At 38.7% G+C, this 11635-nt stretch overlaps 1 protein-coding gene across 1 annotated transcript; it reads left to right on the forward strand.

The window, feature by feature from the left end:
* Positions 1 to 7487: 7487 nt before the first annotated feature.
* On the forward strand, positions 7488 to 10356 carry LOC107098270 (endothelin-2-like). The gene is made up of 5 exons (XM_015395842.1): positions 7488 to 7646; positions 8101 to 8254; positions 8366 to 8479; positions 9128 to 9211; positions 9305 to 10356. The coding sequence occupies exons 1-5, from the start codon at positions 7586 to 7588 to the stop codon at positions 9396 to 9398; spliced, it is 507 nt and encodes a 168-aa protein (XP_015251328.1). The 5' UTR covers positions 7488 to 7585; the 3' UTR covers positions 9399 to 10356.
* The last annotated feature ends 1279 nt before the right edge of the window (positions 10357 to 11635 follow it).

Raw genomic sequence — 11635 nt, forward strand, 5'->3', positions numbered from 1 at the left:
TAGTAGGATTCAGCTCTGTGAAAGGATGGGACAGTTCCTCCCTTAATTCTCCTCATTACATTACCTGGTGGACATCAACCAAACTTCTCTTCTAAGAGATATTTCACCCCTTTCTTCTACACAATTAGAGGCACTTACAACCAAATTATTTACTGGTGTTTATATTAGCTGTATTACTAAATAGGTTAATAATGGTATCAAACAGTCTTTTACTTACGGTTTAGTAGAAAAGTTATCACAGATATTTAGAGAGACCAAGATGAGCAGGTCAGTATGTAACAAAATTTGCCCCTTAATGGTGTTACACCCATTTGTATGAAAATTATTATTGGGAAAATTATGCACTTAAGTTGGATTTGAGAAGGCCAGAAACAGACAGTCTCTAGTAATCAATTGCCCTTTAAAGAAACACTGCAGACGTTAATTGACGCATATGAGTTATAAGAAGAACATATCACTTTACGGCCACAGACTCTTATACAGTCAGGAAGCTAAAGCTTTTGCTGCAGTATATTTTCGACTGCTCAACTACTGGGCATGGCTGAGACAAGGAAAAAGTTCAAACCTCCAAAACACGAAAGGGATTGTGTGCGAGGAAAAATAAGAGTTAATCTTGGAAAGTAGTTTGTTCGTTGGCGTAGGCTGAAAGGAGAAGCCGGATGTAAAATCGAATTCTCTTTTCTCAACTTTATTATTAGACTGGTAAGTTAACACTTTGCTCCTAGTATACAGTCATATATCTTTATTATTATCTTAGGTGTTTTTTAGAAGCAAAAGACGATCAGAGAAACCTGTCAAACTACAAACAAAAGCTAACAACCCCACAGCTAGATTCCTACTTTTCATAAAACCAAACCTGTAGAACATGGTAGTAATAATCTTTTACGCCCATAATACTGCTTTGTTGAGTTTTATTCTTTTCATGTCATTGGCAGAGTGGCTGTTTTTACATGTGTAGAGCTGCAGGCATGTCCATAGTCGGTCCTTGAGGGCTGCTGTCCTGCAGGTTTTAGATTTTTGCCTGCTTTGGCGCAGTCGAATCTGATCATCGCAGTTCAACAAAACCCTGTTAATCAGCAATCAGTGAAAGCTGTGCGACTAGGGATGGGAATCGGAAACCAGTTCCTGTTCAGAACTGTTTCTGTGTTCAAATTCCATGGCACCGTTTGGCAGCTCGCTTAACGGTTCTCTTAACGGTCCCAGGTAGCACCAGCGCCCAGCTCTGGGCACGAAGCTAAATTTACAATCCAGCATGGAAGGCAACTCTGGTGGTAAGCAATGTGGTTCCTAGTAAATCATAAGCCATTTCTGGAAATAAACTAATTTCCTACCTCTCTTTTGGGTTATTAAACATGCTATGAAGTTGCTCCACAGTTCAGGGAGCGAGAAAAAGGTGACGCTCATTATTTAAATCAGGGGAGATGAGTTTATATCCCGAAATTAAACAGTAATGCTTTTTCATTAATCGGATGCCTTCTCCATCTTATTTAGATGACTGTTACGAGACGGGTAGCCTGGCTGGCTCAGAGGCTGGCAGCTCCGTTCACTGCCTTCTGTTTTCGCCGAGGCAGGCAGAAATAGAATGTCCTCGGATCCCTGGGGCGCAGGGCCGGATTCACTTCAGGGTGGCTGGCTGCAAGCGGAGCCCGCAAACTCGTCCCCGCAGCTCCGGCATTGCGGTGGCTGGGGGACTTCCTCCGGGCTCTCTCTCCTCCTCCCTTGGTGGGGGTGGGATTTCCTGGGCTGGCCACTCCTTGGTGCCTTCGCTCTTGGGGTCCTTTTGGGCGTTTGGGGCTTTGGGACTCAGTGCTCTGGGGGGGCGCCTCTTCGGCTCTCCACAACCACTATTTAGCATGTTTTCTTTGGATAAACTTTACAGGTGCTTGGTTCCAGGTACTCAGAGATTCACTTCCTTACAGAAAGCCCATATTCTTATCTTCAGGTAACACAGAATACATGTCAGATTAAATAATACTACATGTACTTCAGCGATAGTTTCAAGGTGTTACTTTATTCTATCTCTCATTCTATACCTGTTGGTTGTGCTGTTCTTTTTACATCTCGTTGCAGGTGATGAAGCAGACTGAAAATGTTTTATTATTATCTCCCTTCTATCTCCTCTTTATTTCATATTTTCTCCTGTTTTTCCTCTTCTATTATATTTACATTGCAGTGTCCATTATAATAAAGCAATTTATATGCATGAAACAAGCGGAACACTATGGCAATAGCCCTACTGCTCCACTTGTGAAAGTTAAATTTGTTGGGCTGTTTTTGGCATCAAGACAATTATTCTTATTGCCACATTGCCAGACAGGACACTGTTAAAAAAAGGTGATGAACTGTAAAGGTAGATGAATGTCACCATGCACTTACCAAGTTCATTGTTTCACAAAATCCACAAGAGAATCGATAAGGAATCAAATCGTTTCACAGAATCGATAAGGGAATTGGAATCATGAAAATCTTATCAGTTCCCAACCCTATGTGCGACAGCATGGAAACCACTACAGGAGGCTGGTCGGCTAACTGTTTGTTTACTTTTGCGACAGCGCCCCTTGTGGCGAAAAGTTACACAGTGCTCTTTTAAGGAAAGATCGAAAGCTAATGTTTTTAACCACCATTAAAAAAGTAGAAGCGATAGTGTTTTGCTGTTTAGCATCTTACATCTGCTCTATGCGTTTGCAAAAGGCAAGGAGGGAAAGAAGGAACTGCTTCTTCCAATCCATAAAGAAATAGATTTAGGCCATTTCCAAATGATTTTACCATGTGTATATATCACAAATGAATGTTTTTCTTTAAATCAGGGTTTTTCTGCCTACTAACCAAATTTTTACGTTTACAACAACCAAACCGGGACACTGTGGAGTCCTACCACAGCCATTCTAAAAGTGATGCATTACAGAGGCCAACGCTACATAAGGAGCAGTACCAATGACTTTTTTTCAAGGCAACATCTCCGCATAGGTGGAGCAGGCGGACCAGCACATCACCAATCATGAAGCTGAGGCTCCTCTCTAATTGGTTTGAGGTAGAATTAACTCAGGTGAACTCAATATATCGACACGGCAACCAATATCTGTTGCTGAGGAGCTTAAGATGCAGCAAATACTAATGGCTGTGAACACAAGGGATGCTGTTGACCCATTACTGTCTCAGGAAAGATGCTGAGGACTTGAACAGATCATCTGGTGGAAGTCTTATCTATAATCTTCTACAGGCCCCTGTCTTTAACAGCCATCCAATCCTGTAGTCTTTGAAAGTTGCTCACCAATAAAGAAGAGTTTCTATGTTAAAACCATAGCTTCAGTCCCCACAGCCATCTTGTGACATACTTTAAAAGGAAAGGAAATAAAACCCTTTTTGACACTAGTGCATTGGTTTTATACATTTTGATACATATTTTTTTTTAAATAATATTAACTAATATAAACTAATTTTGGCATTACATGTAAACCTGCATCCAATGTCCTTGTACTGTTATTGGTTGTCATGTATTAAACATAATAAGGCCTTACAATGGTCAAAGTCCATATAGCAAGCTGACTTTGAAGGAGGAGTACTGGAAATTTAAATTAATTAAGAGGTCTAAGATAACTTTCTAAAATGATGTAAAGTCACAGAATCTGATTCATTCCATTTGGTGGCCTTAAGGAACCTTTCCTAGTATGTTATTCTTGGATCTGATGTGATATGTTTACCAGTAATGAAGGTAGATACTTAGAATCTAAGCAGGCCTCAGAATACAAAACATTAGGCCTCATCCTCGAGGAATTTTAAATGTTTCTGTAATAATGGCTTGGATATTTGTTTGTCATCACACCGTCTCACATTCCTCTTTCTCCCCAGCGACAGGCGGAAGTGACGGCCTGATAAGGACACTTTTTTTTTTAACCTTGCCACACTGCCAAGCAGCAGGCTAAAAGGAAATGGGGGCTAAAGGTTACTTTCAGATTGAGTTCATTCTCTATCCGACGCACATTTACTCTGGATCACAACTTTTTTTTTTTTTTTACCTCAACCAGTGATTGAATATCAGTCTGTCCACATTCTGACTCCCTTGTGGCATTTCCTCTTAACCTTAACCCTCCAAAACTAGCACACAATGCTCCAGTCATGTTTTTTCCTCCTGTTGTTTCTCTAAGCACCTTCTATCTATCTATCACATTTCCACTGGAGCGCTGATGTAAAAAAATTCCTCAACCACATTTTCCATCCAGCATTAACTAAACAATTGCAGTCTTTCCTGTTTTTACATTTGCTCCGTCTGGTCTGTGTTCTGCATCGGATACATTTAAAACCATTTATGGTAAATACTGTGTAAAACTCATCATCTTGTACATCATCTTGTAATTCTTTTTTTTTTTTTAACATACACAATTTGGAACAACCACAAAGTACATCATATTATACTGCAGCATGAGTTAACACAAAAAATAAATATGCACGTTATTTGAACTAACATGTGCTACATCAATAGAAGTTTTATTTAGCTCAGCTTTTTCCATTAGTTCTCGATAAAAAAAAAAAGAAAGTTAAACAAAGTTTGCACCTTATATGTCGGACATGAAAAATTGTGCCTATATCTGGAAAGTTGATTTTGTTTATTACAAATATGGTTTCTATATAAAACATAAAAAAAATTATTTAAAACATGTACATCCAAATACAGAGTCTTGATAATGTATTTACTCCACTTTAATTTTAAAGACACAAATATCATTGAATTTATATGAAAATTGAGTATTAACCTTTACACAGGGAGTCAATCCAATATGACTAATTTGGATGTATTTTGCAAAGAAAAATGGCCAAACTGGATATTTTTTATGTAACAAACACCATTACCATTTTCCTTTTATTTGACATAATACTATTCGTTGGTCTTTTGCATTATGTCCCAGGATTTGGGTTTTACCTGTATTGTAATAACACATGACAAAATTCAAGGACAAAATTAGATTTCTTTCGGAAACAGTCGACACAGCAAAGAATGCTATTAGATTTTCGAAGTCACATTTCAAAGTTGAACTCCATCTTTAGCAACAAGTTTTAAAACCCAAAGGAAGGATGAGGGATGGTTCCTTTGAGAGGTGATGTACAGATAAATGGATCATGATGCTTGCAAATGAGAATGCAGTGAGGAGGTTAGCAGATGTAAGGAAGAATGAAAACTATGATGAAAGTCACTAGGTAAGTTCTGTTATAACAGCGATATGCAGAGTGATGTGTAGGAAAATATTGGATGAGAAATTATCAAAGGACCATCTGGAAGGTCAAAAATTTACTGTTGTCACATTGGACATCAGGAAGCACAAGGTACCAATGAGGATTTATCTGCCTTGCAGGGGCAGATCCAGGAAATTTGGGGCCCTAGGCAAAGACAGGCAGGGGGCCCTCTGAATTGGGAAGACAACACATAAAAGAGACCAATTATACAAACACAGAAAATTTTATAGAATGTTCTGTCCCTCTTTTCTTGTCCCTGTCTTGTTGTTTTCTACTCTATGTTTTGTACTCAGCTGACTATTCATGTTGTCTCAAAGGTAATTAAAGATAACACTAAGCTCACTTAGCTGACTGCTTCTTCCTGTGTTTTCAAAAAGACGAAGGCAAAAGTAAATAACCAAGTCCTTCTTTCCTCTATAGACAAGCCATGATCTGCTTCTCTGTTCTCTATTTTTCATTTGGTTGAAATAATAGCTGCATGACTCATGACAGCAGACAAGATAGAGGAGAGCAGGAGGCGGGGTTACCAATCTAATTGCTCTGGAGAGCAGAGTTTGCTGCTTTTAGATGTTGTTGCCTAAGTCTCCAGTAGCAGGAAAAAGTCGCTACATTTGGCGCTAGGCACTTTTTTCAAATAAAATTACTAGAAAGGGTCTGAAAAGTTGCGACAAAAGCACTAAGTTGAAAACACTGCTCTTCACACCCTTTGTTTTGAAATGTTTTGCTGCTGTCTGTTTTGACCTTTCTGAACATGCGCAGGGGAGGGGGCTGAGACACTTAATATTATTAACCCCAGGCGGCAGATGGCCGCTCACACTGAGCCTGTTCTGCTGGAGGTTTCTTCCTGTTAAAAGGGAGGTTTTCCTCTCTACTTTCGCACAAGCATGCTTAGTGTGAGAGATTGCTGAAGAGTCAATAAGTCGATGCAATCAACTGGTTTTCCTTAGATAGAAAACTTTGAATGAATTTGACTTGATGATCTGGTGAACTGTAAAGTGCCTTGAGATGACTTGTGTTGTGAATTGGTACTATATAAATAAACTGAATTGAATTAAAGTGTTCTGATGGCATTTTTGCGAAAGGATTTTTATCAAAAACATTATTAATGTTCACAAATAAGGAATAGGTGTATTAACCATTAACCTATGAATAATTATATTTGCAGCCATTTCATTTTTTCTTTGTCAAAAAGTAATGAACAATATTAGCCTCATCCAGACAGATCATGTTGTTTTGGACCCTTACTACAGTAACTATTTGATTGGAGTCCATTCATTTCTTTCATAAGTATTCTGTTATCAGTTGTCATGTATGATTAGTTTCACAGGTAAATGCCTGTGGATTTAAAGAAAGCAGTACATTCCACAGCCGACAAAAGAAAGAAATACCTAACAAGTTTCAGTGACATACTTTAATTCCTCAAACCCATATTAGTGATAATGTAGCTGTGTGTTGGAAGAGGAGGGGGCTGTAGTATAGGATGTGCTTGGTGGTGTGTGTGGGCTGCACAGAGCTGATTTGGCAGTCTGCTACATATCTCTCCATGAAGGTCAAATTGTGTTGCATGCAGCAGACACTGTTTTTGTGAGGCCACATTGCTATGACCTCACTTTCCTGCGGGGGGTGCTGACAGCCCTTCTTTTCATCCTCCTATCAGCAGGGCAGCACATCCAAAGCTTCTGTTTTTGCTCATCTTTTCCCTGCTGTCCCAGTTCCACTGAGGGACGGCAGAAAGGAAAAATAAACAGCTCACCTTACAGTCTGAAAGAATAATAAAAAACGCAATAATGCTGATTTCTCTTTTTTTTAAAAGCTGGGTAAACATTCTTAACAACCACCTTTAACTTTTCTCCAGTATTCAACCCCTATATCTGACCTTACTTCTCATATATGACGCATAAAATCATAATTACAGAGAAAACAGGACTAAGGATAATATCCTAACAAATATGTTATCATTGGAGATCAGCTAATTAGAAACATTTCTGCACTCTTTGTTCAGCAACAAAATGCTTTTGAGCCTTTGATATTTAAATTTCCATATTAATGTCTGGATGAAATCCCAGGAGGAGACAGCAGTTTCGCTTCAGTGACTGGAATGCAGTGTGTCACCGTGTTGAGGATGATGTGACGGTTGGGTGGGGGTTTGCAGGTGGAGTCTCGGCATCTTGTGTAACAACAGCCAAGTTCCACACATGTAGGAGGAGCCGAAGGGATATAAGTACACGCTCCTGGCTGTGGAATGAACACAAACACCTGTTGCTGCACTCCAGCCTTCAGATCCAAAAAAACATTTGCTGAAACGAGAGCACCTTGAGCATATCTACCCAAGGCTTCTGATCATCAAAGAATAATCATGGATTCCTTTCTGAGGAAGATGCTGTGTTTATTTATTATCTGCATGTCTCTACGAGATGGTGAGTGTTCACGTTTAACAAAAAAACTCTAAAATACTTGTAGACTTTGAGCATAGTTAAAAAAAAAAAACAACAACCCTGAGAGGATCATTTTATATTTTATGAAAATAAAGATGCTATAATTAAATTCTGTAGACTTTGACCAGCAAGCACAGAGTATAAACAAAAACCAAAGGTTGCAGACTTCCAGGGAACCCTTGGCTTTGATAAGAACACACCTTTAATTAGAGTTTAAACATTTCATGAGAACAGCATTGTTATATATTGACTGTGGCAAAGATATAACTTGCATTAATTTATATCTTGAATTAAAAATGGATTCAAATAATCTCTAAAATTTGTGCACAGATAGATGTATAATCCCCAGGATTGGTTCCATTTGTGTGTTTCTGTGATTATGTGTACAGTCTTAGTACACACTTCTCTAATCAGTGAATGCGTTTTTTCTTATTAGGCTGTGGGCTCCCTTTATCAGACCATCTGGAGGCGCCGGTCCAAGCGATTCATCCGCACCACATCAGGACCAAGCGATGCTCCTGTAACAACTGGGAGGACAGAGAGTGCATCTACTTCTGTCACCTGGACATAATCTGGGTCAATACACCAAGGTAAGGATCCCCTGACTTCGGAGTTTTTTTTAAATGGTTGTTTTTGGTAGTGAGCTTTAGTAAGCTTCTCTAAGCTTTCAACATCTGAAATGATTGATTTCTCCCTGATAGCAAACTGCTTCCTCATGGTTTGGGAAGCTCTGTGTCTCGTCGCCGCCGGTCAACCAAGAGATGTGAATGTCGTGATCCTGCTGATAAAACCTGCAACAGGTTTTGCCGTAAAAGGTGAGGGATATATATATATTTTTGCTTTCTTATACAGACCTTATACTATTTACCTACCTACCAATCTTGGAGCAAAGTCAGTCCTCCATTTTTATTCTGAGTTTGCAAGAATCAGAGCTGCTTTTCTACTTCTTTAATTCTGAATGTGCATTCCAATATGTTGACACAGAGGTTAGGCCAGAGAGGAGACAGAATGATTAGATCTGTGATAGTGACAACGCTGTATGAGGGTAGCGACGAAAGCCGACACTGTATTTTTCAGTAGAGCTTGATAGAACAGACATGCTTTATTAGCAGTGGGGCTATTTCTGGAAAGTTTACATTTATGTTGAGGCTCAATGGAATGCTTGTTGCGTCTTCGGCTTATTGTGGTCATGAAATCAAAGCTAAGGTTAACTTATCACCCATAGATGTTATCCTTGAAGATGTTTTCTAAGGCACGTCCTGCTTTTTACCCATAAGGCCTCTAAAAATATTGATATTTAGAAATCCTATTGCCTAGTTAGTCCTGACTATACTGTATGCAACCACAGTAGGGGCAATTTGTTATACTTATTCTTCTAGTGACATGAAATGGATAAATATTAAATACATTAAATAATAAGTTCCAGTCCTGCTTTTATTGATGGCATTTTTATGTCTCCACAGCTTAGAGGACAGCACAACCGATATCTTGGAGTCACCGCAAAAAGCCACAGCGACGAAGAGTCACATATTGCTGTCATCCTTAAGGTAAATGACAATGTTTATATTTTTGGTGAGATTTTTATGGTTATTTCTGATAATAAAATGCATTGTTGACCTTGTTTATTTTTTATGTCTTAGATCTGTACTCCAGTCCAACATGGTGATTGCAAAAGCTGTTCACTCATCAAACATGAAATCTTCCGGAGCCACAGAGACTAAAAATAGGAGGTGAAGAAGTGAAGAGAGAAAGGATATTTGGACTTGTGAATCCTACCTCCACCAACTCCTCGGACTCATTTTGCTTGAAGCGATAGGATGATGATTCAAAGGAATTCCAATTCTATGGAAGCAGAGGGAGGAAAAGGAAAAAAAAAAACTGTATCAACAGCAAAATCAAAACTTGGGAGACTCCTTAGTTCTGAATGCATGTTTTAGTATGAGTGCATGAGTTATTACCTCAGTTGGAGATGTAAAACATCCTTATATTTATGAATATATAGCACGTCATTGTAGACCTTTGCCTTAGAATTCCTCTGTATCAGAGGTGGAGTGTACTGTCCTTCTTAATGTTTAAGGCAAACCTGCAAATAGCTTTTAAATTATCAGGAAGTACTTGAAAACGGCAGCTAGTTTACGCCTGGCCCTCGGTGGCCATGGTTGAATGTAATCTCCCTGGGATTTACGTAATGAACACTTTGTTTATTCAAGGCCCCCCCTTCCCAGCACAGTATTCTTTTAGTTTGTAGAATTAATAATATGGTAGGTCTATTATGATTTTTGATTTATTTAATGATAAGCTAGAAGGTTTCAAATATGAACAGCTTCACAAAACAAGACCATAGTTTTTTTCTCCTTGCTGACATATTCATTTAATACCTTTGTTATTTATCATAGGGAAAATCTGACACATGACTCCTGCTATGTAATTTGTAACTCATGAATTTGTGGTCTGCATTAGATACCGTTAATGCCATTAGCTGGCTGATTGCGGCCTACAGTCAGTGACTGAATGTGGACATGTCACTGCAAGGCAAAAACATCTCAGTGCTGAATATCATCTTCAGTTTATACATTTTACTGAACTAATATGAAAACAATCATTGTAAGTTGAATACTTTATTTATTGCCTAACTTATTGAGAAATGTATTTATAGTTCCATAACTAATGCCTGGTATTTTGTATGAGAATAAAGAACATTTTAAAAGCTATTTATTTTCTTGATTTCACTGTTGGTTGACAGATATGTCATTTACCAAACCTTTGACTTCAAATACTGGGAAAAGACGTAAACTTAAACAACTTAGGAGCGGGTGTTTTCACTTTCTTTTATACAAATATTTAAAACTTAGCTCTATAAGAGGCTCAATATTGTCATTTATTTTTTATCATAATACTGAATGTAAAGCAAGGCTGGCCCTGGTATTTTCTCTGATGGTGGTCGACCTTGAGCAGTCAGGAAGCCGTGCAAATTAATCATAAAAAAATGTCTCACTTTAACCTACTGTATGTATAGTGTATCTGCAGAGTTGAATTGTGGCCTAAAACAAGTAAGTTCTTTGGTCACTGATGTCACAAAACAGGCGGAATGTGTTTCCAATGGTAGAATTATTTAAGCAGCATTTCTTTTAATTTCAAACAGATAATTCTATTCAATTCAGTTTATTTTTAAAGCACCAATTTCTCAGTCAGCGAGAATCAATTTACAGAGACAATTCAACCAGATCCTACAGTCTCATTGGTTCAAAGTTTTTTATCTAAGAAAAACCAGCTGATTGCATAAACTAATTTATTCAACAGCAATCACACAAAGCATGCATGTAGCGACAGAGGATAGGAAAGCTTCCTTTTCACAACAAGAAACCTCCAGCAGAGCAAGGCTCAGTGTAAGCGGCCATCTGCCAAGGCTGTCTGGGGTTCAAGGAGACTGAAGCCGACATAGAAAAAGAAGCAGAGATACAAAAGGTAACTCCTAACTACAGGTGGCCCAGTCCAGGAAAGAGAGAGCCAGGCAGATGAGCTTCAAGCCAGCTCCCATGCCAGAAAGTGAAAGGGAGCACAAACAGTTAGTCACAGTCAGAGAAACAGGACTACACTGAAAAACAGGCCAAGCTCCAACATCTATAAACAAAGGAGTTGATGGCAGCAGCACAGCTGATATTTCTCTCCAGAATGGAGTCACAGCCAAACAGGAACAGACCAGATGAAGCTGATGAGAAAAAGCAGAGAGAGCAGAAGCAGTTAGAGATTGAACTAACAATTTCTGCAGAATTGGAGATGAGAGCAAGAATGAAGCAGCACAACCATAGAGATAGCTCAGAATAACCTGCGCCCCTATAACTACAAAATTGATTAAAAAACGAAAGTTTTAACCCTTGCCTTAAAAGTAGACAGTGTGTCTGCCTCACGGACTAAACTCTCCTGTAGTTGTTTCTACAGGAGAGGAGCCTTATAACTATAAGACCTACCTC

The sequence above is a fragment of the Cyprinodon variegatus genome, unplaced genomic scaffold (assembly GCF_000732505.1).
Source record: "Cyprinodon variegatus isolate N-32 unplaced genomic scaffold, C_variegatus-1.0 Scaffold764, whole genome shotgun sequence".
NCBI lineage: Eukaryota > Metazoa > Chordata > Actinopteri > Cyprinodontiformes > Cyprinodontidae > Cyprinodon > Cyprinodon variegatus.

Excerpts from the sequence above, each read along its gene's own strand:
- LOC107098270 (XM_015395842.1), top strand. The coding sequence starts at position 7,586 with ATGGATTCCTTTCTGAGGAAGATGCTGTGTTTATTTATTATCTGCATG. Across the intron at positions 8,480-9,127 it reads AACAGGTTTTGCCGTAAAAG|CTTAGAGGACAGCACAACCG; the intron begins GTGAGGGATATA and ends ATGTCTCCACAG. Across the intron at positions 9,212-9,304 it reads ATATTGCTGTCATCCTTAAG|ATCTGTACTCCAGTCCAACA; the intron begins GTAAATGACAAT and ends TTTATGTCTTAG.